Source organism: Camelus dromedarius, chromosome 5 (assembly GCF_036321535.1).
Source record: "Camelus dromedarius isolate mCamDro1 chromosome 5, mCamDro1.pat, whole genome shotgun sequence".
Lineage (NCBI taxonomy): Eukaryota > Metazoa > Chordata > Mammalia > Artiodactyla > Camelidae > Camelus > Camelus dromedarius.
The window spans coordinates 22,293,781-22,315,058 of record NC_087440.1 but is presented as its reverse complement, the minus strand read 5'-3'; the positions used below and the strand labels follow the sequence as shown (position 1 = coordinate 22,315,058).

At 52.5% G+C, this 21,278-nt stretch overlaps 1 protein-coding gene across 1 annotated transcript; it reads left to right on the top strand.

Annotated features, from left to right (window-relative positions):
• Positions 1–4,320: 4,320 nt before the first annotated feature.
• Positions 4,321–12,196, top strand: VPS18 (VPS18 core subunit of CORVET and HOPS complexes). Its single transcript, XM_010989301.3, has 5 exons — positions 4,321–4,766; positions 5,842–5,983; positions 8,027–8,118; positions 8,274–10,144; positions 10,845–12,196. The coding sequence occupies exons 1-5, from the start codon at positions 4,676–4,678 to the stop codon at positions 11,568–11,570; spliced, it is 2,922 nt and encodes a 973-aa protein (XP_010987603.1). The 5' UTR covers positions 4,321–4,675; the 3' UTR covers positions 11,571–12,196.
• The last annotated feature ends 9,082 nt before the right edge of the window (positions 12,197–21,278 follow it).

Sequence of the window (21,278 nt, the reverse complement as noted above, 5' to 3'; positions counted from 1 at the left end):
GTATGAGGCAAAGGATTGCACTCCCCCCACCCCCTCCTCTCTGTATATGCACATATATATATAATAAAAATTAAAAAATTAAATTTATAGTTCCTAAATCTCCCACACAGAATTCCAAATGATTTATACTTAACCCTCAAGGAAGCATAAATCCCCACTCTTCAGCATAGGCTGTGTATAGTGACTTCCTTCCAAAGAGTACAGTCTGGAAAGGGGTGGGTGGGAGGTGGGGAGAGTAACTTGACAGTGGAGAAACCTGATAAACCTCAGTCAGGTGATCAAGGTCAACATCAACAGTGATAAGTGGTGTTGATGGTATGTACCCTTGATGTGATGTCATCATAATGGTACTTGACCTCCCCAAACCCCATAACCCCAGTCTAATTATGAAAAACAGATAGCAGACAAATTCCAATAGAGAGCATTCTAGCTGCCCAGTGTTCCTCAAAATTGTCAAGGTCACCTAAAACAAGGAAAGTTTTAAAAACTGCCACAGTCAAGAGGCGCCTAAGAAGACATGACAACTAAATACAAGGTCATATCCTGGATAGCATCCTGGAACAGAAAGAAGATATTAGGTAAAAACTAAGGAAATCTGAATAAAGTATGGACTTTAGTTAATAATAACACATCACTATTAGTTCAAACATTAAGAACTGTACCATGCTAATGGAAGATGTTTATTATAAGAGAAACTGGATGTGTGTTTTATGGAAACTCTCCACTGTTTTCTCACCTTTTCTATAAATGTAAAACTGTTAAAAAAAAAAAAAAAGAAGAATCTATTTTTTTAAAAAAACTTAATTACTTACTTAAATCAATTAAATCATTCCTTTTGTTCTGGGTCTTCATTCAGTCAACAATTACTGCTATAGTTAACTTGCACTGAGCATTTTCTAGATGTAGGCACAGTGCATAATATCCTATAATACTCACAATGCTACAAAGTAGATTTTTCTCCTTTTACAAATGTAGAAACTGAAGCATGAAAAGGCTCATTCCTGCAATTGTTTCATATATATTTCTTCGTGAGTTAGTAAATGCCCCACAGGTGCTAGGTCTCTTAGAGTAAAGGCCCTGCAGGGACCTCAGATGCAACCATGCAGATTGAGCTCAGTCATGTGACCTCTGCCCGGCTCCCCCAGCTCTACTTCCTTCCAGACAATGGTGTCACTGTACCATCTGCTAGCTCTCTTTAGTGCCTTTCTGCATTCTTCTTCCCCACCCCTCCAGCAACTAACTTGACACTAAGCCCAGTGGCCCTTCCTCAGAAACATCCCCCCAGGGTCTTTCTAGTCCACTGTCTCTTGTCCAGGTTGGGCCCCCATCACTTCTCCTCTGCTTCTGTCTCAGATCTCATCCACTCTGATGTGGACTCCACCCAAGCCACCACCCATTTTTCCAGAACCCACAACAGATGGTTTCACCCCCAGCCAAAATCTTCCGATGGTCCATTCAATGGCTTTCACAGTATGGGCACAACCAGACCCATTTCTCCCATTGCCCTGCTCTCAGTGCTCCCCACCTCTAAATATCATACAATTTGCAGGCTTTTGCTCTTGGTTTTCTTCAGGCCTGCCTAATGCTTTTTTGCCCTTGGAAATCACACATGCACTTCAAGTCTGACCTCATTTTCACCTGCTTTCCACACATTAATCCTCTCTCTCCCTGGCCCAGCAGTCAGTCCATACCTGTCTCATGGCAACTACTACACAGGGTTCTGAGGCGTAGGAGCTGTTGGATCTCCAGCTGTGCGCGTCCTAAGGCATCTCTGTATTCAGGTGTTCAGGAATGTTTGAGGTATTCCCCAGAGTCAGCTTCTGTTATATCAGAGCAAAATACCCACACTTCAAAGTTAGGTGCCAGTAAGTGGCCAAGACAAGGAAAGCCATAGCAGTTTGGAAGGGGAAGTTGTGTTCTGGGGGAGGCTCCATGGAGGAGGCGGTCTTGAAAGTGACTGTCAGATTAAACTTTCAGAGTTTATTGAGCATAAGCTCTATGTTGGACATTATGCTATCACAATGAGTTTTCACCTAGTTCACCTCATTTACTCTTCAGCACAGACATCGTGGGTAAGTATCATTATATTTATTTCTGTAGTTGAGGAAACCAAAGCTAAGAGCATCAAATGCACACTGTGTCACAGCTAGTCAGTGACTGGGCAGGAATAAGAAGGCTGGTCTCTGACTCTTACTCCAAAGTCCAGCCTTACATTGAAGAATGAGTATGTGGGGGATTACTGTTGTAATCAATTCAACGGGGAGTATATACTGAGTCTGTATCAAGCAAGGCTCACTTAGGTCCCACTGCATACATCCCAGCGAGCAGTGGAACCAAGAGGGAGGCTTTGGAGACAATGAGGAGGTGGCTGCAAGGACTCTGTGACCCTGAGATACTCCTCCTGTGCCAACCAGCTTCATGCAGTGGGGACAGTCTGGACAGTCCAGACCTGAGGAATCAGCTATTCCCCTCTTGCCTCAGCTTGCACTGGGGGCATGGACAGTGCGGTAGTGAACTCTCCTGCATCTCTAGAATTTGAATATTGCCTCCTGGCTTTCCCGCTTCTTGACCACATGACCTTGGACAAATTGCTCCATCATGCTGAATTTCAGTTTCTGTTTATGTAACGTGGGGAAAAGAGCAGTGCCTATTTCATAGGATTAGTGTGCGGGTAAGATGAAAAAAACATAAATATTAGGAACTTAGTGTGGAGCTTGGCACATCGTTGGTAGTCAGTAAACTTACCTTTTCTGGTTATTTGACCTTTGTCTGGACCTATTTGTATTTCCCTAATGTATAGGGCAGGTGATCTGGGGTGGAGCCATATGTACGGAGCAGGGCAGCTCCCTGGCTGGGATCATTTTTCCCAGGATGGAAACCACCTGCCTACCTGTTGGACATAACCAAGCCCGGGGCCACTCCAGGCCCAGAGAGCCTTTGGTGAGGGCTGGTGAGGGTCCAGCCCTCTGTGCCTGTCAGGGAAGTTCAGCAAGAGTAGCGGGACCACACAATGTATGGTGCACACTTGTCGCTTTTGAGAGTAAAGAGGGTGTTCTTAGTCATAACTACGGGCTACCCATTAAAGTCAGGGCAGTGATGACCCTCGCCTAGAGCCTTCCACTTTAGCAAAGTAGCAAGGCTCATGAACCCAGAAGGGAACAGACTCTGTCTGTGTTGCCTAGGCTGTGGAAGAGGGAAACCCAATAGCAGTCGCACCCGAACTGTCCCTGTTCTGCCGCTTTGGACTCCCCACCCGCCTCCGAAGTCACTTGTCCCTCGTTCCTACCAGGCTTTTCATGTATTTGTTCCCGGCTCCTCTGTGCTCCCACAGCGCTGTGGCCATGTCCCTGGGTACCTGTCATGAAGGCAGAGACTTGTCCGTTCTGTTCTTTGCAGGGCCCCCAGAACCTGGAACAGTGCCTGCCTGGCACAGTGTATTTGTGCTCACTGGTGGAACGAGTGAACTTCTGAACAAAATCAATTATTTTTCTAGCATTAATTGTCTTATTTACTGGCCGATCGCCCCTGCTGGATTATGACCTTCAAGGACAGCGTTGTACTTACCTCTGTGACTTCAGCACCTAGCCCAAGGCCAGGCACAGAGTAAGCGCTCACCATCATTCTGTTAAATGAATGAATGTAAGTAGCCCAGTACCCCTTAGCAGTCCTTCGTCTTTTCTGCTGCTCCTTCTGTCTCCCCCCACACCAAGGAGCCACTACGGACAAGGGCAGAGACAGGTTAGGTAGCAAGCAGCTTCCTGCTGGCCAGACCAACAGCTCTGCCACTTTCTGGAAACTGGTGGGACCCTGGATGTGGGAGAAGAGAGTCCAGGACTGCTTACCTGTGCCTTGTGAAGGTAGGAAAAGATGGAGATGAGATTGAGGAATGGGAGGTTCTTGAGGACCTAGGGCAAAGGGCTGTTTAGAAAGGTGGGAGCGGGAGCTGGACAGAGAGGCTGGGCGGTCTTCTGAGGGAGGGAAGCCTGGGCATGAAAGGTGCTGGGGACCCGCTCCGAGATTGCGTTGGGCGGGTCGGGAAGCGGGCTGAGAAAGCCGGGATTGCCTCCTAGTGTCAAAGCTCGGAACTGCAGCAGGGTGCAGGAGGGAGGGGCCTGTGGTCAGCGGGCCCGTCCATCACCCTGCTCTTCGGCTCGGAAGCGTGTGGGGCGTCTCCTCTCGAGAGCCGACGAGGCCTCGGCCCCGCCCCTTCCCCCCTCCCTGGCCCTGGCCCCGCCCCCGCACTCCTCACCGCACCTCCCAGGGGCTGGCCCCGCGACGTTCCTGCGCGAGCAAACTTAGGCTTCTGAGAACCCGGAAGTTACGTTATAGGCGCGCGTCCCGGGGGCGGGAGTCAGCTGAGCTACTCGGGCGAGGTTGCGATCACCTGGAATCGGCAAAAGGGAGTCGGTCTGATCTCTTGGGGGCGGGAGTTGGGTGTAGGACTGCGCCAGAATCAAGGGGTCATGCTCCCCAGTCTTCTTGCTCTATAAGGCGAGAGCGAGAAGATCCTCAGGATTTTAAAGAGGAGGAGGAGGAGGTAGCGGATTGCCAGGATCTGTCAGATCCCTACCGAGGCTTTGGAGTCGCAGCTTCCAGTCCGGGGAGACGGGGATCCCTGGGGGAAGCCTTGTTGTAATCCCTGGGCCCGAGACAGAGGACCCAGAGGCCGGGCACCATGGCGTCTATCCTGGATGAATACGAGGACTCCCTGTCGCGCTCGGCGGTCTTGCAGCCCGGCTGCCCTAGCGTGGGCATCCCTCACTCGGGTAAGGGAAGTGAGAGCGCCGCTACACCTCTCAGCTCTCTTGGCACCTGCAGGGGAGGAGCGGAGAGAGTGGCTCCAAGAGCTCGGGTTCACCTCCTGGACGTGCAGTCCGGGTCTAGGCCCTTGATTCTGCTCAGGCCCTCATGGCCCCCAGCTAGTGGATGGTCGAAGTTTGAAAGGGCAGCAAGAGTAGCCGCGTGATCTAGGCCCTGCCACTAGAGTCCTTCTAAGAGGGAACTGGGACTCAGATAAGGAAGTGACTTGCTTAGAGGGCCTCAGCTGGGAAAACTGAGAATAGGCTCCAGGCTTCATCTGATTCAGATTTTCCCACCAGGCCCCTTCTGAAGGTGGGAGGAGGAGAGTGGGCAAAGAAACTAGTGAAAGGGGAATGTTGTAGGGGAAGGAGGGATGGTCCTAGAGGGAACTTTGTCAGTAAACAGGGGACAATGAAGTATTTTAGGCCATTGCTAGAGCTGGGTGCAGATGAGTGTTGAGGGGAAATTTCCGTAGAAACTAATACAGAGTTGGCAGAGGGATCTGAAGCGCTGGGATATTTCGAGCAATGGTAAAGAAATGAGAGTGAAGGCTAGAGAGAAAGCGCCATCAATTTGTTAACCAGCTGATTGGACTGGTTCCCCAGGGATCCCTCTGCCCTCATCCTTCTGGAGACCCACTGAGAGTATTACCTCATAGGCAGGGAGGAGAGAAAAGGGTAGAATTAGACTCCTTTAGTTGAGCTGGAATTGCTAGGCCAAAGACTGATAAGGGAGAATGACCAACCCTTTCCCCCTGTTACCACTGGAAGCAAGTACATCATGGTGTAACAACATCCCAAGGGTTCAAAGAATCAACTCCTCACCCCTGTCAGAGGTGTGGGAAGAGCCCAGAACCCCTGATGTAGCCCAGAACTAATGTAGAGGTGATTAGCAAACTCCTTGATATATTGACCAAGGTTAACCAAGGTCCTAGGGTAGGACTATATTGGGAAGGTGGAGAGGAGCACTCTTTTTTTGTTGCCTCTCCTTTCCCTTTCTCCCTCTGTTCCATAGCTAACCTTTCCTTCACTCCTCACCTAGGGTATGTGAATGCCCAGCTAGAGAAGGAAGTGCCCATCTTCACAAAGCAGCGCATTGACTTTACCCCTTCCGAGCGTATCACCAGTCTTGTCGTCTCTTGCAATCAGCTCTGCATGAGCCTGGGCAAGGATACACTTCTCCGGTAAGTGAGGACCCAAAAGGTTTAGGAGTAGGGAGTGGATTGGTGGTATTTGGGGACCACTGACTGACTGGGCCTCTCTTTCACTCTGGGCAAGTGAAACAGTGGATTTGGAATTTTCAGGAAGTATTCTCTCCTTTCCCAAAGAGAACCAATGTAGTATAGTAGACCTGGATTCAGAACTCAGTTCTCCCACTTACCAGCCATAGAATCTTGAGTAAGTCACCCAGTCTCTCTGAACATGTCCCTTCATCTGTTAAAGATGGTACCAACCCACAAGTTAGTCATGTAGATCAATGGAACTGTCTAGAGTCCTGGAATAAATCCATTTTAAATGAAAATAATGTATCTCAATAAAACTGGAAGTAAGTAAATAAATACATAAGTAATTGAAAATAATTTGTGACAAAGGTGTCAGCAAAATGTTTATCTGGAATGACCATCTGGAATAAAACAGAGCTAAACCTCTGTAGCGCAAAAATGAATTCTAAGTGGAATAATTATTTAAATATTTAAAAAATGTGAATATTAAAAGAATATTTAATACATTTCTATGTTCTTGGGCTGAAGGGAGACCGTCTTACTCAAGCTAGAAGATCTAGAATCCACAAGGGAAAAGATAGATACATTTGACTGTGAAGAAATTGCTGCTACAACAAAATAAAAACAAAAAAGGATATGAGTCAGGTCAAGAGAAAAGATGGTGGGAAAATAATGTTTTTCCACATATGACTAAGGATTTACATCCCTGTTCCTTAAAAAGCCCTTACAAATTAATAAGAAAAAGACCGTTCAGTAGAAAAGGGAAGGCAAACAATATAAACAAGCAGTTCACAGAACAGAAACTCCAAATTTCCAGTAAACATCTGAAAATATTTTCAACCTGTGGGAAATGCAAATTAAAATAACGGTAAGACACCATTTTTTTTAACCTATTAGTGTAGCAAAAATTAAAACCAGTAATAATGTGTGGTGCTGGTGAAGATACACAGAGATGGACTCTCACACGTTGCTGGTAAGAGTATAAATTGCCACCATCTTTTGGAAAAGTAATCTGGCAGTGTCTGTTAAACTCTAAAATGTCTATAACTTTGACCCAGTAATCCACTTTCTTTGGGGAATACATACGTAGAAAGAAAAGTACCAGATTGCAAAGGTATAGATAGAAGGATGCCGATTGCAGCAGTATTTGTTGTATGAAAAATGACCCAAGGTGAATGCCCATCAATAGGAAGATGATTAAGTTATGGTTCGGCCATCAAAGAATATTATGCAGTTACTAAAACAATGAGTTAGAGCTGTATCTGTTGACCCGGTAGAATGTTCATGAAAAATCATTAAGTAAAAAAAGCAAGCTATAAATTAGCATGCATATACACACATATATATAATGTGAAGACATTTTTGTAAAAACAGTAACAAAATAACCTTATTTATGTTATGAACATAGAGAAAGATGTTAACATCAGTTTTCTTTGTTGGGAATAACGGGATTGGGAAGAAAATCATTAACTTTTTCTTCATTCACCTTTGCATTGATTCTTTAGTTAGAATGCACATATAATTTGAAAAGAATTTAATAAGGGAAGTACCTTAAATAGGAAATAACTGTAAGGGAGCACCCCCTCTACGTTATTGTGAAGATTAATTGAGATTAAGCTTAAACTCTTGGTGTGGTGCTTGGTATATAGAAAGTGCTCAGTAACCATTAGCTACTATTGGTTATTCCCTTTTTACCCTAGTATTTTGCGATACCCCTGCCTGTCTTCCTAGATGCACTGGAGGTGTGTTAAGCAGAAGGAAAAGACTTATGCTTAGTGACTTCTCAAAAGGGGCTGGGGGTTGGGGGAAGTTCTTAGAACCGAGGGATCTTAAGTAGGACCCTGTATGTGTTTTAGAGTTCCCGGATTGCATTCAGAATTTTATGTATCTATGTAGATTTGAGGGAAGAAAGACTATGCCTTTCATCAGATTATAAAAAGGTCTGTGATTCAAAAAAAGGATCTGCCCTTCTCTAGAGTGATGCTGTGACTCTTGTCCCAACAGCATTGACTTGGGCAAAGCAAATGAACCTAACCACATGGAGCTGGGGCGCAAGGATGATGCCAAAGTTCACAAGATGTTCCTGGACCATACTGGTAAGTGGTGGTAAGAGTTCTGAGGTGGAGGCCAGGGGGTGCTGAGGGTAAGTCACTGCCTGGGTGGGTGGGATCTGAGGGTGGTACTATCAAGGAGGAGGCTGAGGGTGGGCATGGCAGCATCCTCAGAGGTGCCATGCTTTCCCCCACTCCAGGCTCTCATCTGCTGATTGCTCTGAGCAGTACTGAAGTCCTCTACGTGAACCGTAATGGACAGAAGGTGCGCCCCCTGGCACGCTGGAAGGGGCAGCTGGTGGAGAGTGTGGGCTGGAACAAGGCCCTGGGCACAGAGACCAGCACAGGCCCCATCCTGGTCGGCACTGCCCAAGGCCAGATCTTCGAAGCAGAGATCTCAGCCAGCGAGGGTGGGCTTTTTGGCCCCGCCCCGGATCTCTACTTCCGTCCATTGTACGTGCTAAATGAAGAAGGGGGTCCAGCACCTGTGTGCTCCCTTGAGGCTGAGCGGGGCCCCGAAGGGCGTGGCTTTGTTATCGCCACCACTCGGCAGCGCCTCTTCCAGTTCATAGGCCGATCTGCTGAGGGAGCTGAGGTCCAGGGCTTCTCAGGGCTCTTTGCTGCCTACACTGACCACCCACCCCCATTCCGTGAGTTTCCCAGCAGTCTAGGCTACAGCGAGTTGGCCTTCTACACCCCCAAGTTGCGCTCTGCGCCCCGGGCCTTCGCCTGGATGATGGGGGATGGCGTGCTGTACGGATCGCTGGACTGCGGGCGTCCCGACTCCCTGCTGAGCGAGGAGCGGGTCTGGGAGTACCCAGACGGGGTAGGTCCCGGCGCCAGCCCACCCCTGGCCATCGTCCTGACCCAGTTCCACTTCCTGCTGCTGCTGGCAGACCGGGTGGAGGCAGTGTGCACGCTGACAGGGCAGGTGGTGCTGCGGGACCACTTCCTGGAGAAGTTTGGGCCTCTGAAGCACATGGTGAAGGACTCCTCCATGGGCCACCTGTGGGCCTACACCGAGCGGGCTGTCTTCCGCTACCACGTACAGCGGGAGGCCCGGGATGTCTGGCGCACTTACCTGGACATGAACCGCTTCGACCTGGCCAAAGAGTATTGTCGAGAGCGGCCTGACTGCCTGGACACGGTCCTGGCCCGTGAGGCTGACTTCTGCTTTCGCCAGCGTCGATACCTGGAGAGCGCCCGCTGCTACGCCCTGACTCAGAGCTACTTTGAGGAGATTGCCCTCAAGTTCCTGGAGGCCCGACAAGAGGAAGCTCTGGCCGAGTTCCTACAGCGAAAACTGGCCAGTTTGAAGCCAGCTGAGCGCACCCAGGCCACGCTGCTTACCACCTGGCTGACGGAGCTCTATCTGAGCCGGCTCGGGGCCCTGCAGGGGGACCCAGAGGCCCTGACCCTCTACCGGGAAACACGGGAGCGCTTCCGCGCCTTCCTCAGCAGCCCCCGCCACAAGGAGTGGCTCTTTGCCAGCCGGGCCTCCATCCACGAGCTGCTCGCCAGCCATGGGGACACGGAGCACATGGTGTACTTTGCGGTGATCATGCAGGACTACGAGCGGGTGGTGGCATACCACTGCCAGCACGAGGCCTATGAGGAGGCCCTGGCCGTGCTCGCCCGCCACCGTGACCCCCAGCTCTTCTACAAGTTCTCGCCCATCCTCATTCGTCACATCCCCCGCCAGTTGGTGGATACCTGGATTGAGCAGGGCAGCCGGCTGGATGCCCGGCAGCTCATCCCTGCCCTGGTGAACTACAGCCAGGGTGGTGAGGCCCAGCAGGTGAGCCAGGCCATCCGCTACATGGAGTTCTGCGTGAACGTGCTGGGCGAGACTGAGCAGGCCATTCACAATTACCTGCTGTCGCTGTATGCCCGAGGCCAGCCAGCCTCGCTGCTGGCCTACCTCGAACAGGCCGGGGCCAGCCCACACCGGGTACATTATGACCTCAAGTATGCACTGCGGCTCTGCGCTGAGCATGGCCACCACCGCGCTTGTGTCCACGTCTACAAGGTCCTGGAGCTGTATGAGGAGGCTGTGGACCTGGCCCTGCAGGTGAGCCAGGGAGCCTTGACACCATCCAGGAGAGGGGCCTGGAGAGCAGTAGCTTCAGATACTGAAGGGTTTGGGGGCAGTGTGGTTAGGGAGTGCTGGCTTCCCTCACATAGAGGTGCTGCTGTGTAGAGGTTAAGAACATGGGCTCGGAAGTCAAGGTTTGAATTCTGGTTCTGCCGCTTACTGAGCTATGTGACCTCAGGCTAGTTTCTGAACCTCTCTGCCTCAGATTAGTCAGCCACAAAATGGGGACAATGTTACAGTACTTACCTCATAGGTAAGTTCTGCATACGTGCTAGCCACAAATGTATCAGGGGAGGTGCTGAGTTGCATTGCTCAAATCATGAACTGTCACCTGCTCAGGATCATATGAAGTGCTGTTTAAAATGTGAATTCCTGGGTCTGAACCCAGGACTGTCTGTGGGTAGGGCCCCCAAATCAGTATTTTGAATATGTTCCCCAGTGAATTTTATATTCACTAAAATTGCAACCCCACCCTCATAAGCAGTGTTTATATACTTCTGGCAGGGACAGGCCCATTACTGAGACAGGTTTCTTCCTGGCCTCTAGGAGCCCCACCTCACTTGCTGCCCGTAGTGCAAGCATCCTGCCCATGGGTCCTCTGCCTGGGCTTCTGTCTCCCACAGACTCTGTCCTGGGTCGGGACGGGGCTTGACCCTAACACTCTGTCTCCCCTCAGGTGGACGTGGACCTGGCCAAGCAGTGTGCTGACTTGCCCGAGGAAGACGAGGAGCTGCGCAAGAAGCTGTGGCTGAAGATTGCGCGGCACGTGGTGCAGGAGGAGGAGGATGTGCAGACAGCCATGGCCTGCCTGGCCAGCTGCCCCCTGCTCAAGATCGAGGACGTGCTGCCCTTCTTTCCTGACTTCGTCACCATCGACCACTTCAAGGAGGCCATCTGCAGCTCGCTTAAGGCCTACAACCACCACATCCAAGAGCTGCAGCGGGAGATGGAAGAGGCCACGGCCAGTGCCCAGCGCATCCGGCGAGACCTGCAGGAGCTGCGCGGCCGCTACGGCACTGTGGAGCCCCAGGACAAATGTGCCACCTGCGACTTCCCCCTGCTCAATCGCCCTTTTTACCTCTTCCTCTGTGGCCACATGTTCCATGCTGACTGCCTGCTGCAAGCCGTGCGGCCTGGCCTGCCAGCCTACAAGCAGGCCCGGCTTGAGGAGCTGCAGCGAAAGCTGGGGGCTGCTCCACCCCCTGCCAAGGGCTCTACCCGGGCCAAGGAGGCTGAGGGGGGCGCTGCTGCTGGAGGGCCCAGCAGGGAACAGCTCAAGGCTGACCTGGATGAACTGGTGGCTGCTGAGTGTGTGTACTGTGGGGAGCTGATGATCCGCTCTATTGACCGGCCCTTCATCGACCCCCAGCGCTATGAGGAGGAACACCTCAGTTGGCTGTAGGAAGGTGTCAGCCCTGAAAGGCGGGCAGGCAGGAGGGGCAATCACTTGTCCCTTCTTGGGAAGGCCATGGTGTTGTCTGTGATGGTCTCCTGGAGGCTGCTGGGCTGGGACTGTGGCGGGGAGAGTGGAATTATAGCTGTTGCCCATGAGGTATCAGCTCTGAGAACATTCTGCCCGCTGCCCGTGTTCTTCAGAGCTACCTTTGAGCTGCTGTTTTGCTGGGCTGTCAGCCTGCTTTCCTAATAGAGGGCCGTAGCCTGGAGAAGTCAGAATTCTGACCCCATTACCATCCCTCCCACATCTAACAGCTCTTATTTCCTTTTCACTCCCCACATACATCCTCTTCACCCTCTGGGGCACTACCATTCTTCCTTTTCATTCTGTGGCTCTTCTCCCTCAGAAGCCCTCTCTTCTGTCTGCCCCTAGGTCCCAGAAGTGAAAAGACAGTGCCCCCAAGTCCTGGGCATGGGCTGGGAGGAAAGGTGGTGCTGATGGTGGGCATGCTCTTGTGCACACTGTCTGGGACTCCAGTGTGAGGGGTGCCCTGGGGCAGAGGGACTCATGGAGGACAGTGGGAGATGGTGTTGGGGTTACAGAGCATTAAACTGTCTGCGCTGCCGTGGTGACTCTCGAGTTGATGGCTTTGTGTTGATGCTGGGCTGAGTGGTGTTTGAGTAATCTCTAGGAGCGGCCGGGGTGCCACAGAGAGGCTGCCAGGGTCCTGCATGCTTTCAAGCCTTGGCTTTCCCTCCTTTGCTTGGAGATTTTGCCATTTCCTGCTCACTTCTTTGCCCTCCACGCTATCCTTTCTGACTCCAGGCTTCAGTTGGGAATTAGGGCCCACCCTCCCAAGTCTTACAGCAGGGACTGTTCTTCTCTTTGGCCAGCAGGTGGTGCTGCTCTCTGCAGAACCTTTCGCACTTAGGCAGCTGGGGGCACTGACTTCTCAAGTCAATTTGTTGGCTGGTGCTTCCTTGATCTGTTCCCCTCCCCGCTAGCTGTCCCAAGAGTTTCCTGGGAATCTCCATTGCCTAACCATAAATCTAAGTCCCCCCATTCTTCCTTCCTCCACTGGCCCTTATACCTGCTAGATTTTGCTTGCCCCTCTCTTTGCCATCCTGGATCTCTGCCTTCCCAACTTCTGCCCAGTTTTGATACTGCCCTACCACTGCCTGGCATTGAGCCATAATGTTGAGGTCCAACATGGAGGTGAGACTGCCACTGGCATTTGAGAGATAAGTTTTCTCCCCATCTAGTTCCTGTGACCTGCCCCTCCTCCCAGCTTACACTTCTTTAGTTGTGGCTAGAGGCTTTGGGGAGTCCTGGAGCAGGGCTTTCCTGTAACATCAGCTGAGCACCCTTTGCTCCATGGACTGGTGTTCACAGTCCACTGCTCAGCTTTATGGGTGTGGTCTATCAGCTGCTGATAGACCAAAATAACAAGTGAGTGTTCTGTCATCAGGCTGGGGTTAAGCACCTGGTTAGTGACTGCTGGCTCCTCTCTTGCCCCTGCAGCCTAATCATCTTCCAAGATACTTACCTTATGCAGTCGTAGGATAATCTTGTCCTGCTGATTCTTCTAGCCTCTGGAACAACAGGGTCTCTTCATGGCTTCTGGCAAGGGAGAGGGATGGAAGCTGCCCACCTTTGATGAGTCTCAGATTCCCCATCTCCCCTCAGAAGCAAAAGTGGGAGCAAATGGGGGTAGGGTCCCATTGGGTGGGTAGAGGGCATCCTAGTCCTGTTCCCTTTCCCTTGTTCCAAGAAGATTGGGAGGGCTTCTGGTCCCTTCCTCTCCCCCTGTGGTCTAAGGCTCCCCTCACACCTAGATATGCCCAGTAGAGGGCTCAGGGTACTGTTCCCCACTGTCAGTATTAGGTATAAACCCCTGCCTACCACTGATATGGTCACTTGCTTACTTAGAACAGCTTGGGGCTTCTGTCTTTGCACATAATGAGTGCTTGATACATGTTACTTAAACAAACACTGCCCTATTGCTCCCTCCTCCCAGGGTACTTGGCTAAGACGGCCTGGGACACCCCTGCCCTTTCTGTCCTCTCTTAAGCCTGCCCATCTGGTACTAGGCTACTTCCTCTTTCCTGGAAAAAGGCTCCAGGCTTCTCTGGCACTGACAGAATGGGGTTCCGTTGAGTCAGGGCAACGGGAAGCCACAGCAATTAGATCCCTGGAAACTAAGCAAGGCCTGGAGGAGAGGAGAGAGAGTAGGCCCTCAGGGCCTTGGCCCTAAGCCTGGGGGAGGGCCAGAAGGGGGTGGGGTGGGGTAGGGGAGCAGCTGCGTGGGCAGGGGCTAAGATGAATGAGCTGCTCCTGGAGCGGTCACTGGAAATAGGAGGAGTGGCCACAGGCAGTGACGCTGGGATCAGGGCAGGAGGCCTGTAAACAAGGAAGCCACCTGGGGGAGATGCAGGGCGGCCACTGGTCCTGGGGAGCAGGTGCTTCCTGAGGCCCGCCCTTGAGAGGGCCCTGGGGGGCCGCCGGCCGAGTCGGCAGGCGGCACTAGAGGGCGCTGTCCACTGGCTTCCCGAACCTACCAACTCCTTTACTGCTCCAGGGGGAGTGGCCCCCGGAGGGTGTGCCCGCCCCGCGTCTGAGGCTTGCCTGGCCCGCCCGCCGCCCTTGTCCCCCATGGTTGGCCGGCCAAGGGCACCAGCTCTGGCAGGGAAGGTGTGTGGCTCAGTGCCTGGCCAGCCTGGGTGTGAGCTCATTTTCCTGGGACCACCGATTCTCGCAGTTCCTGCGCAAACCCCGCTCGCCCCCTCGGCTCTGAACCCCCGGCCCGAGCTCGGGTCGCAGGCCTGGCGCACTAGCCCCATTGGTTGGGAGGGGGCTGTGAGGCCACCAGGCTCCAGGCTGCCCTTGGCGTTGCCCCCCTGGCGCCAGGGAAACAAGAGGTTAGGGGGCCCAGAGGGAGTTATCTGGCCCCACTACTACCACCGGGGAAGGGGGTGGGGGCCAAGAGGGGCACCCCTCCTCCCCACTCCCTCAGCTCTGCAGATTCTTCGAGACACTTTCACAGGCGGAAATTCCCAGAGGTCAGAGGAGGGAAACGGTTAATTCCTTTTATTCAATGGGTTCCCCCCTACACGCCTCCCCCCAACTTCCTCCCTCCACTTCCCGCCCCCCCCACTGTGTGAACAGGAAGTGGAGAGGAAAAGGCTCTGAGCAGAGCAGCTGGGAGCAGGAGGCAGGGAGTGGGCAGCAGGCTTGGTGCCAGCCCTGCCCCTCATGGTTACTTGCTGGAGGGCCAGACCCACTGTGGCCTGGGAAAGAACCAGCAGCCCTGCTGGCGGGTGGCTGCAGAGCCGGGAAACAGCCTTGTGTCTGAACCCCCTTCCCTCAGGCTGCTTCCAGGTCAGAGGCTGCTGCACTGAGGGTGCAAAGCATCCTCTGCCCAAGACCCAGCTGCCCTTGCCACTGCAGCCCCACCCCCACTGCAGGCTGGGCATCCCGAGGCTGGCAGGCATCTCTTCAGGCAGCCGCCAATCCTGGCACTGGCTCCAGCCACTCAGCCCCTTGGCCCTGCCAGTTCTTTGAAGCTCATGCAGCGCTTCCTGTTTAGGGCAGGCGATGCCAGGGCCCCTCCCCCACCATTGTTCTGTAGAGACCATAGGTCCATCTGTTGCCCCATGGTGGGGCCCATAGGCAGTGCCACACGGGAGCAGCCCCACAAAGGATCCTGCTGGCAGCTTTGCTTATGTGGGGCGAGGCTGGGCCCTGCAGCAGGGTGAGGGAGAATGGCGGTCAGAGGCAGGCCCAGGGTGGGCGGTGAGCTAGAAGGAAGATGCTAGATAGTCTGATTCTTAGGCCACTAGAGCCCTTGGCTTTCTCCTCCGCCTGGAGCATGGAGGCGATGATATTCAGGGAGCCATACATGCTGAAGCCACCAGGAGAGGGACACCATTCTTACGCCCCAATTCAAAGAGAAAACTGAGGCAGAGGGGCAAGCTTTGCTCTAGGGAGCCCATAAAAGGGGCACAAGTGTTCTTTCAAGGGAATTAGCCCCTGCTCGCTGAATGCCTTCTTGCATTTGGGTGCTTTTCTCTCCCTGAGCAGCTTTGCCTTTTCTCAGACTTTTCTCAGCTTTCACCATGAAGTAGCCCTTGAGCTGAGCAGTAGGAGACGTGAGGTCATGGTAGGTTAGGGTGACCATAGTTTGGTGACCAGCAACCGAAGTCCACCAGGAACAATCCCGGGCAGGCCTGGCAAAAAAGGAGAAAGGGGCACTGGTTTGGTCCTCAGAAAGGTGGGTGCTACTTCTGGCTTCTAGGCTGCCGTGGCCAAAGGTCTATTTGTGTTTCCCAGGTGCAGAGGCAGGTGCTGTGTGTCTCCAGCTCACCTCTGCTGGCGCCTGATGGCTCTGACCCTGACCTGCTTCCTCCCACAGGGCGAGGAGCCCAGACATGGTCTACTCCACTTCCCTCACCAGATCCTCTGGCTTCTCTCCCCAGCTCAGGACCTGAAACTAGAACACGGTTCTCAGAAGGTCAGAGCTGCAGAGCTCAGCTAGAGGCCATAGAGTGCTCTGAGATGCTTGTTCAAATAAAAACATCCCTTATGTCTGTCCATTACCTGAAATTGATATGCCAAGCTTCCCTGGTGGAAGCTGGGCTGGGGGTGGGCAGAGAACCCCCCTATTCACTGTCCTTTCCTGCCCCATCCCAGTCTCTGTGGGATGTCAGGACACCCAGGGACCCAAGTTTGAAAGCCGCTGAGCTGCCAGTCCCACCTCCTGATTTTACAGATGCTGAATCTAAGGGGAGAAATTGGTGGCTGACACAAGGCTCCATCCAGGATCCCGACCCTTCTCCATGAGATTGAGCATCAATCAGCAGTGATCGCATGCCCACTGGGAGCCTGACACAGTCCTGGGTCCCTCACTGTGCTCGCTCTCCATCTCCAGCCATGTGGGTTGAGCTGAGGGATGGGGAGGTGATCTGGAAAGAGCAAGTGCAAGTCTCTGCTCTGCCACTTACCAGCTGTCAGTTTAATCACACCCTCGGAACCTCAATTTCTTCACCTGTAAAATGTGGATAAACATAACAGACCTTGAGAGGCTCACGTGATGCTTAGGGAGAGCAGTCAGCACATCTACAGTTACCCCAGGGCCTGGCGCCCACACAGCCTGTTGGCTTGCTTCTCCTCCACTTCATTCTGTCCCCATTCCTCGAGGGCCGGACCCTGTGAGCCCTAGCATGGTTCTTCCCTCACAAACCCCTCTGATCTCCACATCGGGAATCAGAGTGGAATTGGAAGAAAGAGGCTTACTTGAGAAGGTTTTTCTGGTTTCTCAAAACATGGTGGATCTGGGATAGAGAGGTTCAGAATGAGTATGAGAGAGGAAGCCCTCTATATATAGAATAGAATATGGCCACTGACGTGGGACAGGAGTGCTACCTTGGAGGATGGGGTCCTGGTTTCCTGGAGGAGAGAGGGCACTACTCCAGCTCCAGGGAACATATCTGGATAGGCTGAGGGGGCTGGGCCAGGCGTGGCTCCTCTGCCAGTCTGCCTGCATGGTCCAGCCCAGAGCTTGCACAACAGCCTGGCTGGCTGGCACTCCCCTGAGAGCCTTAGGAAGTCCCCCTTGTCCCCCCTTGACCTTTGACCCCCTGGGCCTGCTGCAGGCCAGAATTCCAGGCAGCTGTCCTCTCTTTTACCTTCTGTTCCTGGATGTTTCCCTTTAACACTGGGACTCAGAGACACCCCAAACCCCCACCTTAACAGCTTATCCTTTCACATGCTCTAGATACAGACCAGCTGGAGCCTCCCCTGGGGCAGCTCCCACTGTGAACCAGTGGGGACCCTTGGCCACAAGCCAGCAGGACCCTTGGAGTCTGAAGAGCCCAATCCTTTTGGGAGGGTCCCCCAACAAGTGCTCCTGAACTCCAGACATCCTCCCAGGTGCCCTGCCTGATTCCATCGCTGTCCCAAAGCCCAGTGGGTGAAGCCAGGAACAGCCACAGAGCCTCCTCTCACCATCCTCTGAGCAGTCAAAGTCAGAAGAACCCATAATACTGTTCTACATTAAACCTCACAGCACTCAGCTTCACAATCAAATAATTCCCTTTGGTTTTTCTATCGGACTTTTTGCTTTTATTTTTTAGGGTTTCTCGGCCTTTTTTTTTTAAGCAATCAGTCTAAATATGTCATCGCACATCCCCCATTTCCGCCCCTAAGGGCCTCTTTTTCATCCCCTGAAATCTGGAAACCATATGTGTGGGCAGAAACCCCCCAGCATCCCCCATGGCACCCAGCTCCGCCTGGCCTCCACTGGGGCAGCCTGTTAGCTGGGGAGGAGGCTACCATCCAGGCTGGGGCTGGAAAGGGAGTTTCTCTTTGGACCTTCCCAGCTCAAGCCATGGAGAAGCCGTGTGGTCTAGTGGTTAGGGCTGGAACACACGGGTTCTGTCCCCAGCAATTTCTTTGACTAACGCTGGAAGCCTGGGAAATTCCCCTTGGTACCCAAGGGACTCAGTTTCCCCACCAGCTGAGGGGCTCAGAGCTTCACCTGCAAGCTTATCTCCTATCTGCCTTGGTAAAAGGAGTTTTTGACCTAAAATTTTTGCTGTCACTTACAAGCTGTGTGACCTTGGCAAATGGCTTAATCTTTAATTTCCTTATCTATAAATTAGAGATGATTATTGTGCCTATCCCCTGGTTGTTGTTAGGGTTAAATAAGAAAACATACTCTCAAGGACCTAGCATCAGGCATGCTGTTAAAAAAAAAACTCAATATACAGTAGTTGTTATTGTTAACAATAAGTAGAAATACATAATGAGGTGGGAGTGTGTTCTCAGAGGGCGCTGCTCTGAGGCTGTCTACCCCTGCCTCTCCTGCTTAGGCTGCCTGTCTGGACCTTCCTTGGACCTCCTCTGTCTCTAGAAGGGGAAGGGATGTGTTACCAGTAGCTGTGGATCAGGGCCGAGGCCCTGCTGCTCTAGTCCCTGTCTCCATGACGACCCCAGCCCCTCCCCTCCTTCCTTCCTCGGGAGCTTTCTGTTTACTGTAAACAGCTGCCCCAGCTCAGCCCTGGCTGATTCCGCCCAGGGCCAGCCAGACCCTCTCTGAACTGGACACTGGCTTGATGTGTGAAGGTCTGGGCATAGCATTTGGGCTCCTTGCAGCCTTGAACAGGCTCTGCTTTGCCACCTTGACTGGAAGGGAGGAGAGGAGGGGAAAAAGCCTGTCACCTCAGACTAGGGCAGCCAGAGCCTCAGAGACAAGGAGCAGATGGAGCATAATTGAGGAGGACCATGCTGAGAGAGCTGGTAGAGAGGTCTCTGGCTTGGCCTTAGACTGACCTGGGTTCAAATCCTCGCGTGGATTTGCTCACTGTGTGACCTCAGGCTGGTCATTTAACGTCTCTAAGTTTCACTCAGTTTATTGATTTGTCAGATGAAGATTATAACACCTTCCTTGGAGGACTGGTTGCTGTGTAGATTGGTGATAATGCATGTAATTATCATGGCATGAACTAGCCTGCATTGATGGTGACTGGATTTATCATCATTTCACCTCTCAGATACTCTTCTGCTCAGGGACCTTGCATGAATCCCTGTCCATTCCTCCACCTTGCATGCCTCAATCACACAATCCTACAAGCATGCGCATATGTGCACAAAGCACGTATACACGTTCATGCAGCAAACACGTACAAGCCAGGTAATGAAATGTAACTCACAAGTGTCTGAGGCACAGGAGAATCTTCATGAAAGTGCAGGAAGAGACCAACTGTTTCTGAAGCCCTTACTTGGGCCTGAGTGAGCTGACAATGGAGCTGTAACATCTGTGTGTACCACCATCACCAGTTCACCCCAACTGCCCAATTCTCCCTCCAATCAGTCTCCAGGATCACATCCACCCTCCCTTCCCAGATGACCACTGTGCAGGAAGACAGGGAATGCTGCTAGGGCATGGCTCCTCTTCCTGGGGGTGGCGGGGCAAGCTTTCAGGGCAAGATGTCAGGATATGAGGCTCCTGGTTCCCAGCTCCTGAGGGGCCCACATTGGCTCCTTTGACTCTCCAGCGCCCTTGGAAGTCCCGGCCAGTTATTGGAACATTAAAGGGTGAGATTTAGACCTGCCATTCCCCTTACCACCAGAACCAGGGCAGGCTGGGGTTAGGCAGGGGCATTCATTGATTTGAGTCATTGCCCACAGGCCCATGAGTAAGTGTGGCTCTGGATTTCCAGGCCCCTCTCCTCACCAAGATGCCTGTTAGGGTCTTCCAGGGCTGGGTCCTTATTGGACCCAGGTGCGGCCCTGGGGTTCCACCTTGGGCAGGCTCCCTCTGGAGCAAGGAGTAGCAGCTGGGGAGGCTTGTGGGCTTAGCTGACTCTCCTGTCCCCACATCCCCTTGCCAACAAGTGGGCCTAACTCTGGAGATTCTGTCCTCATTCCGGCCTGGGCTGCATGCGAAAGGAGAGGAGCCCCCAGCACAAAGTCAGCCCCATGAACAGGGCTGGAAATCCCCTACTTCTTACCTTGGCTGGTTGAGGAAACAGCCTCCCGGCAGAGCGCCGCCTCCCGCCAGGGACTTTTCTCCTGGGGGTGACATAGCATACAGGGCAGCTACAGGGACCCCAGCCGCACTTCAGCCAGCCTAGGATGAGGGGAGCATCACACAGGACCATTCTCTCCATTGTGGGAAGCATGGCAGCCAAAGGTTCTAGACTCCGACTGAGACATAGGCAGGTCCAAGGGGGTGGGCAGGGAGAAGGGAGGCCACGGGGGCAGTGATGGCCACGAAAGTCTCCTCTGCTGGTGACGTCTGGGAGTCTGACCGGGCCCAAGTGATTCTGCACCCAGAGCTCACCAGCGCCTCCTCCACAACTCTCTTCCTTCACCCAGCACCCAATCTGAATCAGGCTTCTGATAGGCTAAAAAGCCCTTGGTGATGTCCCAGGGTAGTGGTCTCCAAACTTTTTTGATTATGAATATTTATGTGTAGATTATACACTACAGTTAAAATACATATTAAATATTATTAAAGTTCAATTGATTTTTTTGATAAAAAATGAATTGAAATAGGAATCCTCCTATTTCCTCCCACCCCCTGACAGATGGCCTTGCTCACTCCTGCACACAGCCCACGGTGGAGCCCACCACGCTGAGAGATGAAGACAGGAGAGCGTCTCTCAGAGCTGACCGTCCACTTTGCAGGAGGGTACAGGGCATGGTGGTGGGGTGGCTAGTTTTCTTAATACATTCGCAAACCCCAGACAATTGGGTAACCCACATCTGAAGCCCTTCTACTTGCTGTTGTCATGAAATTTAAAAGAAATGTGGTCATCTGAGGTAAGGCCCTTTTGCTGCAGTGGTGGTGAGGCTGCAGCTCCCTGCCCCAAAGGCCCAGGCAGCCCATCCCTAGAAGCACAGCACCTGATGTAGAAAGTGGGCGTTTATCAAGGGAGAATGCAGAGGCCTGGTGTGTGTATGTTTTCCTGTGTGTACGCAGGACCTTCACGCCCGGAGTGTGCCATTCAAACTCAGCCTGCTCAGTGATGGCCTCTGTTTCCTGGTCTGCTGGCTGTGGGGGCTCATGCAGGTCACACAGGTACTGAGACACCTGCCATTAACCCTCTGACCCGAGTCATAAAAGCCCCTGATGTTAAATCAGATAGTTTATCTCTTCTGCATCCTTACAACAGGACCATTTAGGTAGGAGAGGTAGGTATCAATATGTCC

What these genes read in the sequence shown, in the direction of transcription:
- VPS18 (XM_010989301.3), top strand. Translation starts at nt 4,676, where the DNA reads ATGGCGTCTATCCTGGATGAATACGAGGACTCCCTGTCGCGCTCGGCG. An exon ending in GATGTTCCTGGACCATACTG is followed by an intron (nt 8,119 to 8,273) that starts GTAAGTGGTGGT and finishes CCCCCACTCCAG; the next exon opens with GCTCTCATCTGCTGATTGCT. An exon ending in CTGTGGACCTGGCCCTGCAG is followed by an intron (nt 10,145 to 10,844) that starts GTGAGCCAGGGA and finishes GTCTCCCCTCAG; the next exon opens with GTGGACGTGGACCTGGCCAA.